The sequence below is a fragment of the Pongo abelii genome, chromosome 4, assembly GCF_028885655.2.
Source record: "Pongo abelii isolate AG06213 chromosome 4, NHGRI_mPonAbe1-v2.0_pri, whole genome shotgun sequence".
In the NCBI taxonomy this organism is placed as follows: Eukaryota; Metazoa; Chordata; class Mammalia; order Primates; family Hominidae; genus Pongo; species Pongo abelii.
In genome coordinates, this window is record NC_071989.2 from 149,847,695 (window position 1) to 149,874,900 (window position 27,206).

Consider the following 27,206-nt stretch of genomic DNA (forward strand, 5'->3'; position numbering starts at 1 on the left):
CAGCGACGGCAGCCTGGTCCCAGAGCTGCTCCTGGAGAAGCCTTTGGATCGAGAGAAGCAATCGGACTACCGCCTGGTGCTGACTGCTGTCGATGGAGGGAACCCGCCGAGATCTGGCACCGCAGAGCTCCGGGTATCCGTGCTGGACGTAAACGACAACGCCCCAGCCTTCCAGCAATCCAGCTACAGGATTAGTGTGTTGGAGAGCGCACCAGCGGGCATGGTGCTCATCCAGCTCAATGCCTCAGACCCGGACCTGGGTCCCAGTGGTAACGTCACCTTTTATTTCAGTGGTCATACCCCTGATCGTGTAAGAAACCTCTTTAGCCTGCACCCCACTACTGGAAAGCTTACTCTTTTGGGGCCCCTAGACTTTGAGAGTGAGAATTACTATGAATTTGATGTGCGGGCTCGCGATGGGGGTTCTCCAGCCATGGAGCAACATTGCAGCCTTCGAGTGGATCTGCTGGACGTAAATGACAATGCGCCTTACATCACGGTGACCTCAGAGCTTGGAACCCTCCCCGAGAGTGCAGAACCTGGCACTGTGGTGGCACTTATCAGTGTGCAGGATCCGGACTCAGGGTCAAACGGAGATGTGAGCCTCCGCATTCCCGACCACTTGCCATTTGCCCTCAAGTCTGCCTTCAGGAACCAGTTCTCCCTGGTGACTGCTGGACCCTTGGATCGAGAGGCCAAATCTAGCTATGACATCATGGTCACTGCTTCTGATGCTGGGAACCCTCCTCTCAGTACCCACAGAACTATTTTCCTCAATATTTCAGATGTGAATGATAATCCACCCTCTTTCTTTCAGAGGTCACATGAGGTGTTTGTTCCTGAGAACAATCGCCCAGGGGACCTGCTTTGCTCCCTTGCAGCCTCTGACCCAGACTCTGGCTTGAATGCGCTTATCTCCTACTCGCTCTTGGAGCCCAGGAATCGAGATGTATCAGCTTCCTCCTTCATCTCTCTGAACCCCCAGACAGGAGCTGTTCATGCTACTCGATCCTTTGACTATGAGCAAACCCAGACACTGCAGTTTGAGGTGCAGGCCCGGGATCGGGGCAACCCACCCCTTAGCAGCACTGTGACAGTTCGTCTATTTGTGTTGGACCTCAATGACAATGCCCCAGCTGTGCTCCGTCCTCGGGCCCGGCCTGGTTCCTTATGTCCCCAAGCACTGCCTCCATCAGTTGGTGCTGGCCACCTAATCACAAAGGTGACTGCTGTGGACTTGGATTCAGGTTACAATGCTTGGGTTTCTTATCAGCTCCTGGAGGCCCCAGATCCCAGCCTGTTTGCAGTCTCTCGATATGCTGGGGAGGTGCGGACGGCTGTTCCCATCCCAGCTGACCTCCCACCACAGAAGCTGGTCATTGTGGTAAAGGATAGTGGTAGTCCACCACTCTCTACCTCTGTTACTCTCTTAGTGTCCTTAGAGGAAGATACTCATCCAGTTGTCCCAGATCTTCGAGAATCTTCAGCTCCAAGGGAAGGAGAATCTCGTCTAACCCTCTACTTGGCTGTGTCCCTAGTGGCAATTTGCTTTGTCTCCTTTGGCTCATTCGTGGCACTACTCTCTAAGTGTCTTCGTGGGGCAGCCTGCGGAGTGACCTGCTTTCCTGCTGGCACCTGTGCCTGTCTCACCAGATCTCGAAGGAGGGAGGGGCTTCCCCCTTCCAATGGGATCCTCCGAATCCAGCTAGGGTCAGATGACCCTATCAAGTTTGTTGATGTGGGAGGCCACTCTCACGGCTGTACACCCTTGGCTTCTGCACCCACTCGGAGTGATAGCTTCATGATGGTGAAGTCACCCAGTGCACCTATGGCAGGGGAGCCTGTTCGCCCAAGCTGCCCACCCTCTGATCTTCTGTATGGGCTAGAGGTGAGACCTTTGCAGGCTCAGCCAATGCTTGAGGGTTATTCTGATCCAGGCATATGGCTAGGCCATGTCCTAGAGAGTACTGGCCTCTCAGTAAGAGCCCATAGTGATGTCACCATTTTTGTAAGAGGTAACTATGTGGTAGACGCTGTGCTTTGTAACTATTTTATGAATTAACCAGAGTTGTCACTATTTAGCATTGGGGGTGGGTCATGCCTATATCTGAGTAAGAAATGAAAGTAATTGGTGATCAAGAGCCAGGCTGTTGTGGAAGCATGATGATGGAATGTGGGAGCACAGGAGGCTACAGTGCACAGGGTACAGTGCACCAGGCAGTCACTTGGACAAAGGTGGCTGTTTTCTCTACTCTTCCTGAAAAAGGGGATCAGATTCTGAAGTACCTTAACTCTAGGTTACCATTTTCCAAGGGATTGAGGGGAAATAAAATCTTTGTCTCACAGCATCTAGTACACTGTGAAGGGATCTCTCTATTTGAAACATAGCAGACAGCAGAAAGAGGAGAGAACTAAAGGAATAGAGAGGCACACATCAGAGTGGTAGCATAGATCTTTTGGTCTGGGTCTCAGGACTCATATCAAGTCCCTACTGGGGATTTCAACTAGATGCGGTAAATTAGAAGGTTGGTGTGGGCTGCTCATCACCTTTGGAAAAAAGCAGTAAGTGAAATCACTTATGTCAGAAAACTAGTTTACAGTTGGCTGATTCATAGAAACAGCCACCCTGTGCATCTTTAAGTTGAGTTCTCCTGAATTTGGTGAAACCATGAAACCTAGAAGCCATCCATGCTTGGCCTCTGACCACCCTCCTGGGTGACCTGATTCAGCCCCAGAAAGGTTCCCCTACCCAAAAACTGTAACACTCATTCCACATTTGGGGTCTGGGGCGTCAGAAAAGCTAAGTCCCATGTCAGCTGACATTGAGATTTCCTCAAAGCATTGCTGGAGAGTCAGGGCAAGACTTTACAAGGTTCTTACTAATCTTTTCTCTCACCTTAGCAGCATTCAGCACGATGGGGGAGGGTGGGGGAATACATGGGCTTTGCCTCTCCCAGAAGGACAAGATTTTGCTGGTTCAAGCAAAGTGGTGGAAGCTTCTGAAGTCATGCAGGAAGTTGCTGGGACAGAACGCTGAGGAGTTTTGTATCACTTTGTCTTCCCTGTTGAGTACCATCTGAGCTGTCAAACTTTGCTGCCAAGGGGGCTGAATCAACCTGCAGCACGAAGTGAGTGGGGAGGTAGGAAGCTTCTGTGACACAGATTTGCAGCCTGTGTTCCCAAGGTTTCCAGGATTGAGGAGACTCCATAATTGGTTGAGAGCACACAGACTTTTTGGCCAATCAGACTCAGAGCTGAGGTGGGAGATCTGCTCTTCCAGCCCGCCTCTCCTCCTCCAGCTCCCCAGCTCCACTCAAATTCAGCTCCCCTCCCCCCTCCCCACCCCCGCCACTCGGTGACTAAGAAGAACTGCTGCAAGCAGGCAAACCTCCGAGCAGTTTTTAAGAGGCTGGAAGGAGACATAAGAGACTTCAGCTGCTGCATTCCAAGCCCTGGGTCTACCTTGGAGACAGGACAGCACAGACTTACTCTCCACAAAGGGACTTCTGGGTCATGGGGCCCAAGACACCCCCACAGCTCGCTGGGAAATGGCAAGTGCTGTGCATGTTGTCCTTGTGCTGCTGGGGCTGGGTGTCTGGGCAGCTTCGTTACTCAGTGGTGGAGGAGTCTGAGCCGGGGACGCTGGTGGGGAATGTTGCTCAGGATCTGGGCTTAAAGATGACAGATCTGTTGAGCCGGCGGCTGCAATTGGGCTCTGAGGAGAATGGGCGCTATTTTTCCCTCAGCTTGATGAGTGGTGCCCTGGCAGTGAATCAAAAGATTGACCGAGAAAGCCTATGTGGAGCCAGCACCAGCTGCCTGCTGCCAGTGCAGGTGGTGACTGAACACCCCCTGGAGCTAATCCGTGTAGAGGTAGAGATCCTGGATCTCAATGACAACTCTCCTAGCTTTGCCACCCCTGAGCGAGAGATGCGCATCTCAGAATCAGCGGCACCTGGGGCACGATTCCCACTGGACAGTGCCCAGGATCCGGATGTGGGCACCAATACCGTGAGCTTTTACACTCTAAGCCCCAACAGCCACTTCTCTCTGAATGTGAAGACCCTAAAAGATGGGAAGCCATTCCCAGAGCTGGTGCTAGAGCAGCAGCTGGATCGTGAAACCCAGGCAAGACATCAGCTGGTGCTTACTGCTGTGGATGGGGGGACCCCAGCCCACTCAGGGACCACCCTTATCTCTGTCATCGTGCTGGACATCAATGATAATGCTCCAACCTTCCAATCCTCAGTTCTACGTGTGGGAATCCCAGAGAATGCACCCATTGGTACTCTGCTGCTCCGCCTCAATGCCACTGATCCAGACGAGGGCACCAACGGCCAACTAGACTATTCTTTTGGAGACCACACATCTGAGGCAGTGCGGAACCTCTTTGGCCTAGACCCTAGCAGTGGGGCAATCCATGTGTTGGGTCCCATAGACTTTGAGGAGTCACGTTTCTATGAAATTCATGCAAAAGCCCGTGACCAGGGACAGCCTGCCATGGAGGGCCACTGTGTGATTCAAGTGGATGTGGGTGATGTCAATGACAATGCCCCAGAGGTGCTATTGGCCTCTTTGGCCAACCCTGTCCTAGAGAGCACACCAGTGGGCACAGTAGTGGGGTTGTTTAATGTGCGAGACCGAGACTCAGGTAGAAATGGTGAAGTGAGCCTTGATATCTCTCCGGACCTGCCATTTCAGATTAAGCCTTCTGAGAATCACTACTCGCTGCTAACCAGCCAGTCTTTGGACCGGGAGGCCACATCCCACTATACCATCGAGCTGCTGGCCAGCGATGCTGGTTCACCTCCCCTACACAAACATCTCACCATCAGGCTCAACATTTCAGATGTCAATGACAATGCACCCCGCTTCAACCAGCAGCTTTACACTGCTTACATCCTAGAAAACCGGCCTCCAGGCTCCCTTCTCTGCACTGTGGCTGCCTCAGATCCAGACATTGGGGATAATGCCCGCCTCACCTACTCCATTGTAGGAAATCAGGTTCAGGGAGCCCCAGCCTCCTCCTTTGTGTATGTCAACCCAGAGGATGGACGGGTCTTTGCCCAGCGTACCTTTGACTATGAATTGCTGCAGATGCTGCAGATTGTGGTTGGGGTTCGAGACTCCGGCTCTCCCCCATTGCATGCCAACACATCTCTGCATGTGTTTGTCCTGGACGAGAATGATAATGCCCCAGCTGTGCTGCACCCACGGCCAGGCTGGGAACACTCAGCCCCCCAGCGTCTCCCTCGCTCTGCTCCTCCTGGCTCCTTGGTCACCAAGGTGACAGCCGTGGATGCTGATGCAGGCCACAATGCGTGGCTCTCCTACTCACTGTTGCCACAGTCCACAGCCCCAGGACTGTTCCTCGTGTCTACACACACTGGTGAGGTGCGCACAGCCCGGGCCTTACTGGAGGATGACTCTGACACCCAGCAGGTGGTGGTCCTGGTGAGGGACAATGGTGACCCTTCACTCTCCTCCACAGCCACAGTGCTGCTGGTTCTGGAGGATGAGGACCCTGAGGAAATGCCCAAATCCAGTGACTTCCTCATACACCCTCCTGAGCGTTCAGACCTTACCCTTTACCTCATTGTGGCTCTAGCGACCGTCAGTCTCTTATCCCTAGTCACCTTCACCTTTCTGTCAGCTAAGTGCCTTCAGGGAAACGCAGACGGGGACGGGGGTGGAGGGCAGTGCTGCAGGCGCCAGGACTCACCCTCCCGGGACTTCTATAAGCAGTCCAGCCCCAACCTGCAGGTGAGCTCGGACGGCACGCTCAAGTACATGGAGGTGACGCTGCGGCCCACAGACTCGCAGAGCCACTGCTACAGGACGTGCTTTTCACCGGCCTCGGACGGCAGTGACTTCACTTTTCTAAGACCCCTCAGCGTTCAGCAGCCCACAGCTCTGGCGCTGGAGCCTGACGCCATCCGGTCCCGCTCTAATACGCTGCGGGAGCGGAGCCAGGTGAGGGGCTCGGCGCCGCCCCGGGCGACCCCTGGGGGCGGCACTGGAGAAGCCGCCCGTCCTCATAAGGGACTGAACTTGCATCCACTCCTCTCCGGCCGCCTCGGCCGCTGGCTGCGCTCCACCCGATTCTCGGGATCATTGGACCGTTTGCGCGGAACCAGAGTGGCCGATTAAGGGATGGGGCTCCGAGCACCGGGGGGTGGTGGCGACTGCGGGCGAGGGGAGGTGGGACTGACCCCCACCCCTACACTCAAAAAAGGCTGGGGCCCCCTTCGAGCTTCCGGTGAATTTCGGGCGATTTCCGCGGGTGTCGGGGATCCCGGGAGGAGGCAGTCACAGATCCACCCCTGCAGCCAGCCTCCTAGGCGCCGGCTCCGGCACGCTTCGCGGGTCTGTAGGTTTCCTCTTCGATTTCTCCCCAGCTCCCAGCATCTGTGACTTCACTGTTACCCTCCCTATCCCCGCATCACCCAACCGCACCTGTCTGCAGGACTTAGGTGTGCGCGCGGGGCTCATGCGTGTCCTCCCTGCAGGCCACCCCCACAGCCCACACAAGGTGCACGGGCTCGCCACGCCCCGCCAACACGTGCGCGGACGCACGCACGCACTCCTCGCACGTGGGCTTACGCGAATACCAGCTTTCACTGCCACTCGCTCGCGGCCAGATTCACAGGCCTGTCCCGGCCCACTCGCAGCTCCCCTCTGCCGCTCCCTCCGCCGGGCTCAGGGGTACTCGTAGCTGATTGTGCGCGCCTGAGTGAGGGTCCCAGATCGCGGCCGCCCAGGACCAGGCAAGGACTCCAGAGCCTCCTCTCACCTCTCCCACCTGCGCCCCGGGCTGGGCTGGGTCGCCTGGGGGGCGGCCTGAGCGAGGCGCGGGGCCAGGAGCGCTGGAGCGACTCCCGCTCTAAGTGTCGGGCGGGTGGGACTCTACGATCCTTGGGCCAGAGGTCCGGATGGTCCCGGGACTCCGTCTCAGGGGTGGCGACCCCTCAACCCAGAAGCCTCGAGCAGGCGGACAGGCAGAGCTGCCCAGTGGCCTGAGGCGCGGCAGGGCTCGGCGTTGGGCGAGTGAGTGAGCCTCTATAGGACAGCAGGCCTGGGACTCCAGTGGCACCAGCGGCCCCTTCCTCCCGCAGGAAGTGAAAGCCTGGAGCGCCCTGGCTCTCAACCCCCAGAGATACAGGCTTTTGGCGCCGTCGTGATCACAATGTGCCCAGCGATCTAGGGTCAGAGATTTGGAGGTGACCAAACTATCTGAGACTCTAACAAGTCCTGTCTCCTCTGGCGGATGGAAAGCTATAGGCTCTGCCAGATGCCAGGGTGCCCTTATGTGTGAGGAAACTACAATAGTAAAAAACACAAGTTTCCCCAACTCCAGGAGCTTTTATTCAAAATATATCTATGCCTAACTCTGCTCCTAGGACTGTATTTTGAAACACCCCCAGGTGATTTTGATAGCTGATTGAGAGAAACTTACTATATAACTCCTTTGAGAACCTCATCTCATTTGCTCTTCCCACCATTGCTGTTGGCTAGGTACTAACATACCTCTCTTATAACAGCTTCACAGAGGTCAAGTGACTTGCAAGTGACAGAGCAAGTAAGAGAGATTCTAACCCCTGTCTAACTCCAGAAAGTGTGCTTTTAATTTCTTGGCACTTGGAACTTTAAAAGTTTGAGGACAGGAGAGGGGAGTTGCCTCTGCTGGGATTTTGCTTCTGCTGGGATGGGGCAAGGGTGGGGTTCCTTCCCTTTTAGGACCTTACATGTGGGGAAAGTCTTCTGCGGCTCCTCATTTCTGAGCAGTCCCCGCAGCGCAAACTTGGCTCAAACTCACCTTATGTAGGTTGAGTTCCCCCAGCTCCCTTTCCTCCTATCACAATCACTGCATTTCCATGTAGATTCTGCTGTGTCTAAGAAAACAGTGGCTGAGGGCTTGCCATCCCTGTGCCCTTCTCCGTGGCAGCCCCAGAATGGTGCTGGTGACTCCCGATACACCTGGAATGCTAGGTTTCTGGGTTCTGCTCATATCACTGCCACCTGTGAGCCTTGAGTGAGCACTGGCAGTTCTGGAGCTTCCTTCTCCCTGGAGTAATCTGAGATACTCACACTCTCTGCTTCTGGGAGCAAGTATGATTATTAATTACCAGCCCACCCCAGAACCAGTGAGGAGGTGGCTCTAGGAGTGCTCCATGAGAGTGTGTGATGGGATAACACATCCCCTGGAAAGACCAGAAGGGACTCAGGAATGAAGTGGCTGGCCAGAGCCCCACACCTTCAGCTAGGTGGGAGATGGCTACAAATCAGCCCCTTGGGAGCCCTGGAGACTTAGTTGGCCCTGCTTGGAGGCTGTGGGAGCTGGATCCCTCCCCCCTGCATCCCTTCCATTTTTCTCCATCTCAGACAGAGCAGCCTTGTTCTCTTCTCCTTAGTCACAGACCATTGTCTGGCACGGAGTTCTAGGGGTGAGAAGTGTCCCGGGACTTGGATGCCCTGCAAAGGCCCAATCTGGCATGACTCCTAAATTAATAATGTATTTAGCTGTGGGAAGAGATTCTTGTGAGCCAAGGGCCCAGAGAAGGTGTCCCTGTGAATGTGTCACTGCACAACCTGGCACCAAAAGGGTTACCAGGAGCAGCAGCCATCTTGCTGCAGAGGATGCTTTGTTCCCAGCTGAGGAGTTGAATAAATTCATTCTAGGGCTGGTAGAATTCTCACTGAAAAGCCTCCTCTGCCACTTTAGGGGGCTTTCTCTGCACCTCTTCCCCCAGTTCCACAGAAGATGCCTTCAGTCCTTGAATTTTGGCTCAGGAGTTCTGACTCTGGGGGCAGGGAGGAAGGGGCCATTTCTTTAGGAAAGGAGTCTCAGCTTGCTCACTGTGGTCAGATGAAATGTGATTTATCTCTTGGTTTCTGGTACCTCAGACCTCTGAGACCTGAGGTGTATTTTGTCTTTGGAGATGAGTCCAACCCTGCCCCCTCTTAGCCTGTTTTCTTCTCTGTGCCCACTCCCCTCCTTCTCTCCCGGCCCATCACTAGGGGCTCGGGTGACATTCTAACTTCTCATGGGTACTCAGCCCCTTTCCCTCTGTTTTCTCCACAGCAAGCCCCGCCCAACACGGACTGGCGTTTCTCTCAGGCCCAGAGACCCGGCACCAGCGGGTAGGTGACTGATTCTCCAGCCCACCCTCTTCTCTGCGGCATTTTCTCAGGGATGACGTGGGAGGAGATGGGGGAGGGCTCAGCATTTGCTACAAATGGCTTCTCCCTCAGTTTGAGATCCCAGGGAGGTCTTGGTGTGTGGGGAGCTGGCACACAGACCCCAGAAGGAAGAGGCGACTGCCCTGACTGTTCAGGAAGCTCAATTCACATGCTTGCCCCTTCCCTCCTCCCCACGACTGGCACCTTTTCCTATCCCCTGAGGGCACTGTGGAACCAAAGGACGGTCTTAAGCTGGTCTCTGGGTGAAAGCGAGGCTTTCTATGCCCATGTACTGCCTAACCCCCTCCCCTGAGTTGAGCTGGGCTCCATTCTGACCTGGGGCTCAGGCAGAAAAACATTTGACCGGAGGAGGCCGTCTGCACTCAGCGCCTTCTCCAGAGCCTCCAGAGCCGAGGCTGACTGCAGCCTGGGGAGAGTGGAGGCAGCACAGCTGGAGGTGGAACTGAGGAAGGACTGGGCAGGGCATGGAGCATGCCCCCCTCTCCGGCCCCTCCTCCCACTGTCCTCTGCCCCTACTTGTCCTGCTCTCTGTCTATGGGGTCTCCGTGTCTCTGCCCCTTTTTCTTGAGTTTCTGTCTTTGCCATTTTCTCTTACCTCTCAGTCCTTCCCTCAGTCTCTATTTCGCTTTGCAATCTCTGCCTCTCCCTTTCTTCTCCATCTCTGTCTTAGCTTCCGTCTTGATTGCTGCACCTCAGCCTCAGTCCCTTTCATTTGTCTACTTGCATTGATCTGTGCCACCCACTGTGCCTGCCATGGCATAAGTGCTCAATAAATGTGGAGTGAGTAACTACACGGGACCCTTAGTCTCTTTCTCTTTCTCTATCTCTGCCTCCCTGTCCTTGTCCTGGACCTCTTTTCTGTTTCTCCTTTCACCATTTCCTAGCGCCTTGTGCTCTTCTATCCTCAGCCTCTATATTTCTCTGTCTCTCACTATTTCTGCTTTCCTCTCTGTTCTCAGCCTCACTGCATCTCTTTCTCTGTCTCTGTCTCTGTGTATCTCTCTGTGCCTGTTGTCTTTTTCTGCCTCTTTCTCTGTTACTCTTTCTTTATATCTCTTTTTCTTTTATCTTGTCTTTTCCTCTGAGCCTCTGTCTCAGTCTCTCATTTTTTTGTGCTTGTGGGCAAGCCAGCACACACAACCCCCCACCCACCACCCACCAACACCCCGCTCTCTTCCTTCCCTGCCCCTCACACACTGAGCCTTTGATCGCAGCTCTCCACCACACACCCTCCCATCCAAGCAGCCCCAGCTGCTCATTTCAATCTGGTATGAATTCCTGCTGAGACAGGAACCCCCTGCGGGCTGAAGGGGAGGGAAACTTCAGCAGAAAGACCTTCAGTTGGTCTGAGCAGAGTGGGATAGGCTCTGGGCCAGGCCTTCCAGTTAGAAGTCAGGAGCCTGGAGGAGTCTCAGAGCCCAGGGAGAGAAGCAGGAGCTTGGGCCACCTTACCCTACCTCCTCAATGGTTGAGTACTTGCTGTCCACATTTGCCAAGTTGCTACAGATGCTGAGCTTCCAAGAGTTCTCTCTCCCCATCCTGCAACCAACCAAACCCTTGTTGCCACAAGGACCCAGGAGCCCTTGGTGTATGGCAGAGATTCTAGCTCCTGGGCATGCACAGTCCTGTCACCCATCTTAGGAATGCGAAGCGCTTCTTAGACGGCCCCTAAAAAGCAGCAGATCAAAAGGCTTGGGCTGCCCTTGCCCTTCCTTTGACCCCAGCTGTTGTCCTTCTCCCTGCTGGCCTTGCCAACCTTCTCATAAGTTATCCATTAAGTCATTAATGTATTCATTCATTCATTTATTCAACAAATATTTATTGAGCATCTACTATGAGCAGGGCCTTATGCTAAACATTGGGCTATAGAAGTGAACAAGTAGATGTGATCCCAGAACTCATAGGCTTCCAGGCCAGCAGAGGAGACTGAAAATTTGCAACAAGTAACACTTTAAAAAAAAAAAAAAAAAAGGCCGGGCGCTGTGGCTCACGCCTGTAATCCCAGCACTTTGGGAGGCCAAGGTGGGTAGATCACTTGAGGTCGGGGGTTTGAGACCAGCCTGGCAGCCAACATGGTGAAACCCCATCTCGACTAAAAATATAAAAATTAGCCAGGCGTGGTGGCAGGCACCTGTAATCCCAGTGACTTAGAAGGCTGAGGCAGAACTGCTTGAACCCGGAAGGCAGAGGTTGCAGTGAGCCGAGATCACGAAAAAAAAAATAATCTAGCCACAAATCACAGTAAGTTCTGAGAGGCAGAGAACAATGTGAGTGTAATGGGGGGAAAGATCAGAGAAGGCTTCTAGGAGGAGGTGACATTGAGAAGTTCTAGGCCATTTATGTTCCCTCTACCTACCTCCACCCCAGGCCATACACTGGCTTTGAAGCAGAATTCACCATTGAACCTGGAAGCCCCACCAACTGCCTCTCATGTGTCCTCTGGGGTGAGCACCTTACCCCTGCCTCAACTCCCTTTTCATCAAATGAGAGGCTTAGTGGCCTGGAATACATGTGGGAGCTCTTGGAGATATGGAGGAGAAGGTGCGGAACCTCTCTCTCTCTCCTCTCTCTGCTGCCTTAGTTAACTTGTGGAGGATGCAACAAACTTTTTTTTTTTTTTTTTTTAGACAGAGTCTTGCCCTGTTGCCCAAGCTGGAGTGCAGTGGTGCGATCTTGGCTCACTGCAACCTCTGCCTGCCAGGTTCAAGCGATTCTCCTGCCTCAGCCTCCTGAGTAGCTGGGACAGCAGGTGTGCACCACCACACCCAGCTCATTTTTGTATTTTTAGTAGAGATGGGTTTCACCATGTTGGCCAGGCTGGTTTCAAACTCCCCGACCTCAACTGATCCACCTGCCTCAGCTTCCCAAAGTGCTAGAATTACAGGTGTGAGCCATCGCCCCTGGCCACAACAAACATTTTTGATTCAGTGGCTCCAAAGTGAAATAAGCGTTAGGATCTACTCCAGTAACTTCAACTTCTCTCCTTCATTCATTCAACAAATGGTCAGTGAGCACTTTCTGTTGGCCAGGCAGTGTTCTCGATGTGGGAGGCCCCTGCCCTCAAGGAGTTTACAGCACATTGAAGGAGAAAAATATTGACCAAATAATTACAACAATAAATGTGAGACTGAAACTGTCATAAGTGCTAGGTAGAATTGTATCTGGTGGTATGGGCGTATAATAGGGATTTGATTTAGGGAGCAGGAGGACATCCTGGAAATGAAGTTGTGCTGAGATCTGAAAGACAAATACAAATTAACCAGCTGAAGAAAAGAAGGAAGAGCATTCCAGATGGTCAGGCATACCAGCTTCGAAGCAGGGCTAGTGTTGAGTTCTTCAGTAAACTTGGTTCAAGTTCAAGCCAGCTCTGGGTCGCACTGCCTACAAAGAAGGAAGAGCATTCCAAATGGGAAAAGCCTATGCAAAAGCTTTGTGGTGAGGCCTCCTGGGATCAAGGGAATGGCAGGGAGTTTTCTCTTTGCTGGCACTGGAGTGAGGGGATGAAGAGGAGAGGTTCCTTTTATTCAGTCTAACCCTGGTTCCAGCCTTCTGTTGATGCCCTGCCTCACTCCTTCCCCACCATCTTGCCCACTGCCCTCCAGCCTCGTCTGGTCAGACACACCAGCTTCAAAGCAGGGCTACTGTTGAGTTCTTCAGTAAACTTGGTTCAAGTTCAAGTCAGCACTGGGTCACACTGCCTAGACAGAAGGAAGAAGACCTGGCCAGGTGTGGTGGCTCACGCCTGTAATCCCAGCACTTTGGGAGGCTGAGGTGGGTGGATCACCTGAGGTCAGGAGTTTGAGACCAGCCTGGCCAACATGATGAAACCCCGTCTCTAGTAAAAATACAAAATATTAGCCAGGTGTGGTGGTGTACACCTATAGTCCCAGCTGCTCAGGAGGCCGAGGCAGGGGAATCGCTTGAACCCAGGAGGCGGAGGTTGCAGTGAGCTGAGATCATACCACTGCATTCCAGTCTGGGTGACAGAGCGAGACTCCATCAGGAAAGAAAGAAAGAAAGAAAGAAAGAAAGAGAGAGAGGGAGGGAGGGAAGGAAGGCAGGAAGGAAGAAAGGAAGGAAGGAAGGAAGGAAAAAGGGAGAAAAAATGAAGAAGACTTACATTCTGAAGTTCCTGCTTGGCACATGCTTCTCCTCCCCACCACTATCCCTTCTCAGGTCATCCTTTGGGTGTCTGATCCCAATAGCTGTTGTCTCAAGCTCTGAGCCCAGCAAACCATTTCCCCCTTCTTAGGCTATAACCCAGGCTCTGCCCTGCAGCTGTCCCCAGCCTCTGCACAAAGAGTCTCCATTTGGTCCCTAGCCTGTTCTCTGATGGCTCCACACTACCATCCCTCCTCTGAGAGACAGTATCCCTGCTCTCTCTCAGTTTGGGCAGTCATTCAACAAACAAATAGCAACTTAATATTTTTCTGCTTATAAAATAGTACATGCTCACTATAGAAACATGAAAATAGAAAAAAAATTAAAAGGAAAACCACCCATCATTTTACAATCTAAGGAGAACCACCACCAACTACAGTTTAATATGAAACATTTCAAATATGTACAAAAGTAGAGAAAATGGAGTCATGAACCTGTATGATACCACTATCCAGCTTCAACTAATGCCTTATCTTGTTTCACCTATATCCCTACCTTTATCCTGTCCTTGGATTCTTTTGAAGCAAATCTCAGACATCATATAATTTCATCTTGGTCTCCACCATCTTTAACAGATGACTTTTATTTATTTATTTATTTATTTATTTTTTTGGAGACAGAGTCTCACTCTCTCGCCCAGGCTGTGGCGCAATCTCAGCTCACTGCAGCCTTCGCCTCCCGGGTTCAAGCAATTCTCATGCTTCAGCCTCCTAAGTAGCTAGGATTACAGGTGTGCACCACCACACACAGCTAATATTTTGTATTTTCAGTAGAAACAGGGTTTCGCCATGTTGGCCAGGCTGGTCTTGAACTCCTGGCCTCAAGTGATCCACCCTCCTCGGCCTCCCAAAATGTTGGGATTACAGGTGTGAGCCACCTTGCCCGGCCAGATGATTCTTTTATAAGGTCCACATTTTATATTTGAGTGAGTGTCTTGTAAGTATCTTACGCTCTTTTAATGTAAAAGACTTCCCCTTCATCTTCCATTTTTGCAATTTATTTGTTGAATCCTTACCTTTTCATATGTATCTTTCTAAACTTTTCTTTGTGTAATCAAAGAACATGCATGAGCTTCATTTTTATTTTTAGTTATTTATTTATTTATTTATTTTTTGATACATAGCCTCGCTCTGTCACCCAGGCTGGAGTGCAGTGGTGCAATCTCGGCTCACTGCAAGCTCCGCCTCCCGGGTTCACACCATGCTCCTGCCTCAGCCTCCAGAATAGCTGGGACTACAGGCGCCCACTACCACGCCTGGCTAATTTTTTTGTATTTTTAGTAGAGATGGGGTTTCACTGTGTTAGCCAGGATGGTCTCAATCTCCTGACCTCGTGATCCGCCCGCCTCGGCCTCCTAAAGTGCTGGGATTACAGGTGTGAGCCACCGCGCCCAGCCAAGCTTCATTTTTAAAAAATCTCATTCACCTAAATAAGTTGTTCACAAACTTGTCACACTTTCATGTGACACTTTATTCACATATTAAGAACTGTTATTCCCAGTCATACGGTACATTTCCTACTAGTTTTTTAAAAATAGCACCTGAGGCCATACTGTCCAACAGAATTATAGCTTTTTTCTTCTTTGCAGTGTATCATGAGAATTTCCCCATGTCTTTCAAAATTCTTCCCAAGTCATTTGCAGAGTAACTCCTCTTATGAATATACATATTATTGTACAGAACAAGTCCTCATATGAATATACATATTATTTTTCTAATGCTAATGGGCTTTTGCTACATTAGAAAACATACACATTCATTTACATTTTTTTTTTTGAGACAGAGTCTCGCTCTGTCTCCAGGCTGGGGTGCAGTGGCCCCATCTCGGCTCACTGCAAGCTCCGCCTCCCGGGTTCAAGCGATTCTCCTGCCTCAGCCTCCTGAGTAGCTGGGACTACAGGCACGCGCCACCACACCCAGCTAATTTTTGTATTTTTAGTAGAGACGGGGTTTCACCATGTTGGCCAGGATGGTCTCAATCTCTTGACCTCGTGATCCGCCTGCCTCAGCCTCCCAAAGTGCTGGAATTACAGGTGGGAGCCACCGTCCCCAGCCTCATTTACATTTTAACACAATTAAATTCAGGCTGTTGTCAGGGTGATTTCCTAGATTTCTCAGTTTTTTGAGCATGATGTAGGGAGTATTTTATTATAGTCCAGTCTATGGGATATTCCCTTATACACACACACACACCCCCCAAACTCAATAGGGCAAGAACCATATTCATCATCTCTTAAATCCTAGGTCCTGTCACAGGCCACTGCTTGGAAAACAGTTGACTAAATGTAGTCCATTTCTTCCATTTTTACTTTTCACTACTCCCCAAATCGTGGAAGAGTCCCTTATATCTGCTGCTGGGGCTCCAAGGCCTCCGTGCTGAAGCCCAGTACGTTGTTGTGTATAAGATCATAGGCCCTGGAATCATATTAGGCTGGCTTTCAGGTTGCAACTCTATCAGTTCCAGCTGTGTGACTCTGGTATAGTCTCTCAACCTCTCTGAGCCCTGTTTTCATCTGTTGGAAAATATAGATAATCACAACACTTATCTGCAGGGTGGTTCTGAGGATTAAAAAAACAAATATATTACCCAGTCAGCTTAGAATAGGAAGCTCTCAGTAAATGGTTAAAAAAGAGGTCTCTCTCCCTCTGCTCATCTCTTACCCAGCTTCACATAATTGGCAGCCCACCCACCTGTTTGGCCCTCAACCTTCAACCATTTCCCAGGACTCCTCCTTACACTCCTGACCATCATGGTTCCAAGCCCACTTTTCCACTCAGCTTTATTCCCTCAACACCACTGCTCCCCGTGACAGGTCATCCTCCTAACCTCTGGCATCTGGTCCCGTTGTCTCCCTCACAACCCCCATGCTCTCCTCCCTGCAACCCCCGCCGCTTGCCTGCTCTCCCTACTTTATTCCCATTAGCCCTCTTCACCTGGGGCTGAGAACACCTGGCCTTGACCCTGCACCCTCAGCCAGGCCCAGAGAGAGCTCAGTCGGGCAGGAAGTAAGGACCCCAGATATTCAGTTGAGGAATTTAACATTAATACAATAATATAGAATCCACCAGCAGATTTTCATAAATGTTCTGCGTGTTCTTTTATCCTTTTTTTAAATCCAGGATTTCATCAAGGAGCATAGATTGCATTTGGTTGTCACGTCTTTCCTCTCCTTTAATCTGGAGCCAGCTCCCAGTCTTTTTATTTTTTTAATGACATGGATATTTTTAAAGAGTCCAAGCCAGTTGTCCTTTAAAACGTCCCCAAACCTGGATTTGCTGGCTATTCTCTGATGGTTAGATTCAGATTACACACCTTGGTAGGAATACTTCCCGCAACATCACACTGGGACTCATCTAACGTCGGCCTGTCCCACTATCAGTGATGCTGAGTTCGTTTGTGTGGTAAAAACAGTGTCCCAGATCTCTCCATTATAAAAATATATTTTTATAAAGATATTTTAAAATATTTGTGAAAATATAAGTAATCTGTGGATGATACTTTGAGATAGGCAGCAACCCTTCATGCAATTTTAGTATTCCCTGATGATCCTTGCCTGTATCTGTTTTTACATCAGTGATTACAAAGCGGTGATGTTCTGTCATTCCTTCTACATGTATTTGCTGGTATTCTTCTGAAAATTACCTGGATAATCTCTTCAGATTTAAATTCACTGTCTTTTCCTCGGGGAAGCCTGGACTGGCTGAGCTGCCTAACCCTGCCTCTCTCTCTTTTTTTTTTTTTTTTTTTTTGACAGGGAGTCTAGCTCTGTTGCCAGGCTGGAGTGCAGTGACAACCTTCACCTCCTGGGTTCAAGCGATTCTCCTGCCTGAGCCTCCCAAGTAGCTGGGACTACAGGCGTGTGCCACCATGCCCGGTTAAATTTTTTTTTTTAATATATATTTTAGTTGAGACAGGGTTTCACCATGTTGGTCAGGATGGTCTCGATCTCCTGACCTCGTGGTCTGCCCACCCCTGCCTCTCTTCATACCCTCTGATAGCCCCTGACACAGCCCATGGCAAGTATCACAATTGCAATTACTCTATTATGTAATTATTTAAAATCAGCCTCTCAGTGCCCACCATGAGCACCGTAAAGATGGACAATTTCTATCATATTCACAGCCATAACCCCAGCACCTAGCTCTGTGTCTGGTACATAGTAATTGCTCAAGAAAGAATTGTTGGAGGGGCACGGTGGCTCACGCCTGTAATTCCAGCACTTTGGGAAGCGGAGGCGGGTGTATCATGAGGTCAGGAGTTCGAAACCAGCCTGGCCAATATGATGAAACCCCGTCTCTACTAAAAATACAAAAATTCGCTGGGCATGGTGGCGTGTGTGCGCCTGTTGTCCCAGCTGCTCAAGAGGCTGAGGCAGGAGAATCACTTGAACCTGGGAGGCAGAGGTTGCAGTGAGCCGAGATTGCACCACTGTACTCCAGCCTGGGTGACAGAGTGAGACTCCAGCTCAAAAAAAAAAAAGAAAAGAAATCATTATTGAATCAATGGAAACAGAATTACAACTCTTCCCACTTTTGAGAAGGAGAATTGAGATTCCTGCTTTCCCCTTCAACCCTAGCTTTATGTTTGTTGTGATGGTATAGAGGTCACACGTGGCAGCCTTGTGTCTGTTCTTAAGCTGAGTTCATCTACTTAGGGACTGGGAATCCCAGATTGGGCGAAACCAAAAGCAGGGACAGACCTTGGAAAAATGGTAAAGCAGTTCTTAGTTGTGCTCACCCACCGTGAGAAAATATGCACACACACACAACACAACACACACACACACATTTTCATGCCTTCAAGGCCTACCCTACAGCCTTTCCCATGGTGCCAAAGCCTTCTTCTTACCTTACAGTCACTTCACTGTCTCTGCTGGCCTCTTCCCACTCATTTAGGCAACAAATATTTATTGAAAAACTTCTCTGAGCCAGATGGTGCCAAACAGTTACCTAAAGGGCAGACTGTGTGTGTGCCAGGGCTGTTTCCTGCCAACAGGAAACAAATTGAAATAATTTCCCCTGCAAATTGAAATAATTTCATCCTTGGAAATTCAAAAAAATCATGGAAATTGTCACTGTGGGAAAATTCCAAGTAGAGCTGAACCTTCTAAGAAGTAGAGAATTCTTCTTTTGGTTTAGTATTTTTTTTAAATTATGAATCATTTCAAGTCTTTTCAACACTCGGAGTTTCTAAAAGTCTCAATTAGGTCCAAGTGCTAGGCTTTGTGCTAGGTGCTTCAGTAGGAAGCAGGTGGAGTCGCTGCCTCACAGAAGTCAGTGTGGGGGAGGAACAGACAGGCACAACAACAGTTGCAGTGTGACTAGTGCCATGTGGGGTAGCCGCTGGGATGGGAGTACAGTGGAGGCACCTGCCCCGTCTGAGTGGATCTCCTCTGATACATTTTATTCGTGTCATCATGGCAAATGTTGGGGGACTGGCATTCTAGGGAACACCATCTGCCCAGGATTCACAGCAAGAGGGAACTTGAGGGATAGGAAAGTGCACCTTGGAAAAGGTTTGATGATAGAGTGTTTGAGGGTGGGGGGTGGGGGTTCTTGTAAAATAGGAGGGGCAGGTTCTTATATGGCCATGGATTTTACTCTGAGGGCTTAGGAAGCCATTGAATTTTAGAAATTTCTTCTCCCTGCTCCAGGGTCTCTTGGGGCCTCCTACATCTCCCCCTAGGTACTTCCTAGGTCCCCACTTTTTCTCTAGCTCTGGAACATTCTCTTCCATTTCCCACTTTCACAGTCCTCTGGAGAAGGTCTGATCTCCCTCACTGTGACAGGAAGCCAGGCTCTCTCATGGTGGGTGGGGGAATGCACTACGTTCAATGCATCGGACCAGCCTGGCCAACATGGTGAAACCCCGTCTCTACTAAAAATACAAAAATTAACCTGGCACAGTGGCAGGTGCCTGTCATCCCAGCTACTTGGGAGACTGAGGCAGGAGAATCACTTGAACCCAGGAGGTGGATGTTGCAATGAGCCAAGATCACGCCACTGCACTCCAGCCTGGAGGACGGAGCAAGACCCTGTCTAAAAAAAAAAGAAAAAAGCATTGGAGACAGCAAAGAGCTGGTTTGGGGGACTGACTTGTGGGATTCTGGCTTCTGAAGGATTGTAGAAGTGCCTCCTACCTTGCTGAGAGAAACAGGTCTTGGGCATGGGTTAGGGTTAGGGTACTAGGTTTGGGAGCCCTGGGAGAGGACAGGAGGGGCATGAGCTGTGCCGGCCTGGGAGTCTGTGCTCACCATCCTACTCTCTCCCCAGCTCCCAAAATGGCGATGACACCGGCACCTGGCCCAACAACCAGTTTGACACAGAGATGCTGCAAGCCATGATCTTGGCCTCCGCCAGTGGTAAGTGGTGTCAGTGTGTGTATGGAAGAGTGGGAGACCTGGGGTTCTGGGGTGCATCTCACAGCCACCATGCCCGCAGACTGGATGTCAAACCTGTGTAATTTCTCCGGATCTTTCAGCAGGTCTGAAAGGACCCACAATTCCAAACATAAAAAGCCTGGAATTGTGGCTAAGGAACAGCAGAGGGGTTGGGGGTCCTGGGATGCCTGAAGGAGAGCGAACAAGGAAAAGACTCATGGAGGGAATAGTGGTTACAAGTCGTCTAGCTCTGGAATGGGACAGTGTAGCTCAGGTCCTAGCTCTGCTACTATCCTTGGGACTTGGATCAACTTGCTTAATCTCTCTAAACCTCAGTTTCCTCAGCCTAGAAAGTGGGGACAGGGACCCCAAAGGGTTGTTGTAGAGATTAAATGAGATGATACCGCAAAGCATAGAGTTCTGGGCCTGGCGCTTAGAAGCCCTCAAGCAATGAAAGTGGGTGTAGAAATCCCTAGCAGAGAGAACACCTCCTCTTTATGCGAGGTTCCTCTTTTGCTGCCCCTAACTCCAGAGTAGGATTCTGGTTTTCCCATAAGGTTGACCAAGGGCTTCCTTTGTAGTAGAGATTTGGCCAGTGGTGGTTGTCCCTGAAGAGTCACTAGGGCCCAGAGCAGGAGAAGAAGAATATCATTTGTCCTTAAGAGCACAGGCTTAGGCTGGGCGTGGTGGCTCACGCCTGTAATCCCAGCACTTTGGGATGCTGAGGCGGGAGGTTCATGAGGTCAGGAGTTTGAGACCGGCCTGGCCAACATAGTGAAACCCCGTCTCTACTGAAAATACAAAAATTAGCTGGGCATGGTGGTGCGTGCCTGTAGTCCCAGCCACTTGGGAGGCTGAGGCAGGAGAATCGCTTGATCCTGGGAGGTGGAGGCTGTGGTGAGCAGAAAATCACGCCACTGCACTCCAGCCTGGGCAACAGAGTCTTGCTCTGTCTCAAAAAAAAAAAAAAAAGAGCACAGGCTTTAGAGGCAGGCCAATCTGGATTCAAATCCTGGCACCACCACTTAGCAATGAGTCCTTAGGTAAGTTATTAAACCCCCTCGGTTTCATTTACTATTAATGGGCACAGTATTAACGGATCTCATTGTGGTGTTACCAGGGCCAAATGCAAGTCCCTCAGCGCAGGATTGGCAGAGAGTAAGGGCACAATATACTATTACATTTGCTGACCCAAACCCATTTTTTACTGGGTAGAAAGCAGAATTAGAATGATGCCTATTAATACAGACTAGCTTCTGGAGCAGCAAATCCTGGGCTTATAAGGAGGCCGGCAGAGGATCAAGGCATTGCCCTATATCATGAACTGATAGCCCTGCCCTCCAGCACGTCTGGAGGACTGGTGGGTAGAGAACCAGGTGAAATCACAAGAAGCACTGTCATCACACCTGGGCACACACTAAACAAACTTTAGGGGCCTCCTGTTAATGAATCCTCTCAATAGCTCTGCAAGGCAGGTCTGATTTCTCACATTTGACAGATGAGAGAACCGAGAAGGCACTTGCCCCAGGGTCCTCAGTTTTGAGCTGCCAAGCTGAGGTTCTAACCTGGCTCAACTCCTAAGTTTATGCTCTTTCTACTATAGAGACCATGGCTGCGTTTGGATCCAGCCTCAGCTTCTCTATTACCTGAGCAGGAGAGGCTGACCTCTTCCTCAAGCTCTGCTTTATTCTTCCAGATCAGGGTTGCCAGATAAAATACAGGATGCCCAGTTACATTTGAATGTCAGATAAACAGCAAGTACTATTTCAGCATAAGTCAGTCTCAAATGTTGCATGAGACATAATGTACTAAAAAAAAAAAAATGCTCATTGTTTACCTGAAATTCAAATTTAACTGGGAGCCCTGTACTTTTATTTACTAAATCTGGCAACTCTACCCCAGTTGTCTGTGAGGTTAAGTGGGGCCAGGCCTACGGTTGATGGAAGGACAGAGAGAGAGGTGGCAGGGACTGCTGGCCTCCTGAGGCAGAGCTTTCCCAGGTCTGGTGGGGCTATGATTCCAGAGAGGCCAGAGACTGAGTATGAAAGTGGCAGGCGGCTGGGTCTGAGGAGATGCCAAGTTGGGCTCTTGAGGGAAATAAACAGGTATATTTAGCTGTTGTGGCCTTGCGCCCTGAGGCCAGGAAGCAGCTTTTTAGCCTAAATCCAGATGTTAAAAACAGAAATGAAATCAGTATTTATGGCCCGAAACCCTCCAAGCAAGTCATGCAGCTCATTCCCCTGTCAAGGCCTCCCTCCTTTGGCCCACACAGGGCCTGACCCTCGTCTAAGCCTGCGTGCGCCCTGGGGAACGGACCCTGGGGGTGGAGGTGGTGGGTCAGGCCCTGCTCTCACTTTCACACCCACTTCCTAGCCCTGAAACCAGAGAGGTTCCTGAAGTCCAGCCCAGCCAGGCCTATGGGGCTGCTGAGAGGGGTTAAGTAAGAGGGAAAGTAAAAACCGACACTTGGGAGGAGGCTTTTAAAATAAACATCTCGGGGGAGGGATGCTCTCAAGGAGGCTGCGGTTTGCAGCTCAGCCAGCTGTGTTCCAGCTAATCAGGCCTCCTTGGGCTACTCTGGAGTTGCTGCCTCAGCCCTGGGATGGGGTAGGTTAAGAGGACAGAGGGAGGTCAGGGAGCTGGGGGCTGAGTTTCCCTGAGTAGAGGCTGGCACAGGAGAGGAGGCATCACCCCCACCTCGTCCAGGCCAGATGTCCAACTTTTTGAGGCTCTCCTAAGTCTGCCTCTCCTTGGACCAAGAGAAAATCCCGGTTCTTGACCAAGGTGGGCCTTGGGGGGAGTGGGGTGTAGAGGGAGGGGCACTGGAGAACTGACTCTACAGAAAGTCAAAGCTGGCAATCCAACTTCTTCCCCTCAGATTTATAGATGGGAAAACAGGCTTGAGCCATGCAGAGACCTGACCAAACTCACACAGTTCCTTAGTGGCAGAGCAGAGCAGATATTCTCTTTCTTTTACATTCTGGATTTCCATATCTTCTCTCCCTCCTGGTCCAGCCCAACCTCAGGGCACCCCCCACGAGGTGGGCGGGGGATGGCTTTGTCACTTGCACCCACTCGGGGTGCTACTCAGAGATCTTGGGTGCACATAGGACGTGGGTGGGCCGAGCTTCTAGCTACTCCGTCAGGCCCTTCCTGTCATTCTGTTTCTCCCTCCCTTCTCCCTGCTTCTCCGTGTTCCTCCTCATTCTTTTCTGTGTGCAGGGAGACTACACCCCCCACCCCGCTCTTTCTCTGGCGCCTCTGAGGTCCCCCCTCTAGCCCCTAAATCACTCTGGAATCCTAGCTCTTTGAAGCCAGATCTGGGCCCCCCTCCCCTACCCCTTCCATTCCCAGGCTGGGAAAGGCTGAAGAGGCTGACGGCTGGAGGGGAGGGGGCGGGGCGGTGGCGGATCTGGCTTCCTTTTGGAGTTAATTAGGGAAAACAGAGAAATGTCAGCGGAATGAAAGGGCTGGGGGTGGGGGGCCAGCTGGGGTAGGAGGGGAGGAAGTGGGCAGCTGCTCCCTCCCACTCAGCCCCTCTCCCCCGCCCTCAGAAAGCTCTCAGCTCTGGGGATTTGCGACATGAAATGGAGGCTGTAGAAACCTGAGCGCTGGTGCGTGAAGAGAAAACCGAGGCGCATCCCGGCTTTCCCCTCCCGTGTGCCCTCCTCCTCTTATGCCGGCTTGAAAATATTTCCTGTCTGTCTATTTCTCAATCCCTGGTTGATGTCCCAGGATTACTCAGCCTCTCCGGCTTTAGTCACTCTCTCTACCCGCTCCCAGGGTCCAGGGTGGGGGCAGAGGGAGGCTGGGAGAGCAGCTCTACTGCCAGCTGGGCCTGGGCTGGCCTGGGCATCCCTGAGGTTTTAACTGTCTCCTAACCACAGAGGATCTCAGGGCCTCCAGCAGTGAGCCCCAATGAGTCAAACTCCTGTTTCCTCCTCTCACCTGTCAGGGCAGGTGAAGGGTAGAGGTGATGGCATGCTGGATGATGACGGTGTTGATGATGTATTGCACAGGATGAAGCACCATCTCATTTAGTCCTCACAGCAGCCTTCACAGTGCGTACAAATCAGCTGGCAATTCTGAGAGGCTGCATTCTAAACAAGTTCCTGGGTGATGCTGAGCCAGGGCCAGAGTGTGGACTTCTCTGGGCCCCAGTTTCTTCTTCTGAACAGTGGAACGTTGGGCTGGAGGTGCTGTCTGATGTCACCTAGCTGTGACACTCTGAGCCTGTGCCTAAAGTGTCCCTGAGATGTCTAGTCCCTGAGATCATCATCTCCTCAGCTTCATAGAGCAGGGCTCTTCTCCATCTTCTCTCCACCTCCCATTCACTCAGAACAGGGATAAGGTCCAAGCTGCTGGTGGTGATGGTGACTGACTGTCCCTTCCAGCATGCGCTTAGGTACATTGGGCCTGAATTCCCCTCTAACAAATGCTACTTGGTATGGCCTTGGTCCTTCTAAGCCTTGGTTCCCTCATCTGTAAAATGGGGGTCATACCACATACCTGGCTGGGCTGTTATGTAGAGGTTAAAAGTGATTGTGCATGTGAAGCATCCAGCAGAGTGCCTGGCACACAGTAGGTGCTCAAATGCTGTTTTGAAATACAAAAATTAGCTGGGCTAGTGGTGTGCACCTGTAATCTCAGCTACTCAGGAGGTTGAGGTAGGAGAATCACTTGAGCCCAGGAGGCAGAGGTTGCAGTGAGCTGGGATCGCGCCACTGCACTCCAGGCTGGGCGACAGAGCAGGACTCCATCTTAAAAAAAAAAAAAAAAAAAAAAAATGCTGTTTTGAAATGGAGGCTTGGAAGAGCGCTCTTCACCCCCACCCCACCTAATTACTAACGGAACTACCGAATCTCTACTCCATGCCAGGCCTTGCTTGGCAAAGGCTAGGGGCATGTGCAAACCATGGCTGCTGCCCTCCAGGAGCCCATGGTCTAGTGTGGGAGTCAGAGGCTCCCTTGAGAAAGCCAGGGCAAGGAACTGAGAGCCCGTGTCACAGCCCTGAGAGAAATACCAGCGAATGTGTTTTGAGCAATTACATCTACCAGGCACTATTTTAGGTACCTTACATACATTTTCTTATTTAGCATTCACTAAAACCAGAAGAGGTGGTTACCATTATCATCCCCATTTTGCAGATGAGAAAACTGAAGTGGCATAGGGAGGTTAGGTAGACTTGCCCAGGACCACAGTGAGTAAGGAAAGGAGCTAGGAATCAAACCTAGACTTTCTCACTCCAGAGCCTCTTAACCTCTACCCTCAACTCTTGAGAAGAGAGACTACGCTGGTGACCCCTATATTCGCAGTGCTCAGCGTGGTCAGGGCCCAGGGTGCTATATAGGCATTCATTAACTGCTGGGGATACAAGACAGTGACTGTTGAGGACCCTAAGTTTAGCTCCCACCTGATCTTCCTCTGTCTCTGCAGAAGCTGCTGATGGGAGCTCCACCCTGGGAGGGGGTGCCGGCACCATGGGATTGAGCGCCCGCTACGGACCCCAGTTCACCCTGCAGCATGTGCCCGACTACCGCCAGAATGTCTACATCCCAGGCAGCAATGCCACACTGACCAACAACGCAGCTGGCAAGCGGGATGGCAAGGCCCCAGCAGGTGGCAATGGCAACAAGAAGAAGTCGGGCAAGAAGGAGAAGAAGTAACATGGAGGCCAGGCCAACAGCCACAGGACAGCCTCCCCCCAACCAGCCCAGCATCTCCTTACCTGTACCCAGGCCTCAGAGTTTCAGGGCTAACCCCCAGAATACTGGTAGGGGCCAAGGCCATGCTCCCCTTGGGAAACAGAAACAAGTGCCCAGTCAACACCCACCCCCTTCCCCCCGCCAGGGGGTTGAATATGCAAAGGGAGTTCTGCTGGGAACCCCCATCCAATCAATTGCTGTACCCATGGGGGTAGTGGGGTTAGTGTAGACACCAAGAACCATTTGCCACACCCCACTTAGTTACAGCTGAACTCCTCCATTTTCCAAATCAATCAGGCCCATCCATCCCTATGCCTCCCTCCTCCCCACCCCACTCCAACAGTTCCTCTTTCCTGAGTAAGGTGGTTGGGGTGTTGAAGTACGAGGTAACCTACAAGGCTCCTAGTTCTGAGAAGCTGGAAGGGCATCATGACCTCTTGGCCTCTCCTTTGATTCTCAGTCTTCCCCCAAAGCATGGTTTGGTGCCAGCCCCTTCACCTCCTTCCAGAGCCTGAGATCAATGCTCAAGTTTTGGAGGACATGATCACCATCCCCATGGTACTGACGCTTGCTGGATTTAGGGAGGGCATTTTGCTACCAAGCCTCTTCCCAATGCCCTGGGGACCAGTCTTGTTTTGTTTTTCATTGTTTGATGTTTCCACTGCATGCTGTGACTTCCCCCACCTCCTCCTCAAACAAGAGACTCCACTGCATGTTCCAAGACGTATGGGATGGTAAGATAAAGAAGGGAAGTGTGTGGATGTGGATGGTGGGGGCATGGACAAAGCTTGACACATCAAGTTATCAAGGCCTTGGAGGTGGCTCTGTATGTCCTCAGGGGACTGACAACATCCTCCAGATTCCAGCCATAAACCAATAACTAGGCTGGACCCTTCCCACTACATAATAGGGCTCAGCCCAGGCAGCCAGCTTTGGGCTGAGCTAACAGGACCAATGGATTAAACTGGCATTTCAGTCCAAGGAAGCTCGAAGCAGGTTTAGGACCAGGTCCCCTTGAGAGGTCAGAGGGGCCTCTGTGGGTGCTGGGTACTCCAGAGGTGCCACTGGTGGAAGTGTCAGTGGAGCCCCAGCAGGAAGGGCGGGCCAGCCAGGCCATTCTTAGTCCCTGGGTTGGGGAGGCAGGGAGCTAGGGCAGGGACCAAATCAACAAAGTCTCAGCCCAGGATGGGGCTTCTTCAACAGGGCCCCTGCCCTCCTGAAGCCTCAGTCCTTCACCTTGCCAGGTGCCGTTTCTATTCCGTGAAGGCCACTGCCCAGGTCCCCAGTGCGCCCCCTAGTGGCCATAGCCTGGTTAAAGTTCCCCAGTGCCTCCTTGTGCATAGACCTTCTTCTCCCACCCCCTTCTGCCCCTGGGTCCCCGGCCATCCAGCGGGGCTGCCAGAGAACCCCAGACCTGCCCTTACAGTAGTGTAGCGCCCCTCCCTCTTTCGGCTGGTGTAGAATAGCCAGTAGTGTAGTGCGGTGTGCTTTTACGTGATGGCGGGTGGGCAGCGGGCGGCGGGCTCCGCGCAGCCGTCTGTCCTTAATCTGCCCGCGGCGGCCCGTGTTGTGTTTTGTGCTGTGTCCACGCGCTAAGGCGACCCCCTCCCCCGTACTGACTTCTCCTATAAGCGCTTCTCTTCGCATAGTCACGTAGCTCCCACCCCACCCTCTTCCTGTGTCTCACGCAAGTTTTATACTCTAATATTTATATGGCTTTTTTCTTCGACAAAAAAATAATAAAAAGGTTTCTTCTGAAA

The 27,206-nt window shown here is 51.4% G+C and overlaps 1 protein-coding gene across 2 annotated transcripts in view; it reads left to right on the forward strand.

The window, feature by feature from the left end:
* Positions 1 to 27,206, forward strand: part of PCDHGC5 (protocadherin gamma subfamily C, 5) — a 173,642-nt gene extending 146,436 nt beyond the window's left edge. Inside the window, 4 exon segments of one of the 2 annotated variants that reach the window (NM_001131420.1) lie at positions 3,394 to 5,973; positions 9,083 to 9,141; positions 19,635 to 19,723; positions 25,178 to 27,202. In NM_001131420.1, the coding sequence (NP_001124892.1) occupies positions 3,514 to 5,973; positions 9,083 to 9,141; positions 19,635 to 19,723; positions 25,178 to 25,407 (2,838 nt within the window). In that variant the 5' untranslated portion in view covers positions 3,394 to 3,513 and the 3' untranslated portion in view covers positions 25,408 to 27,202. 2 annotated transcript variants of the gene reach the window in all.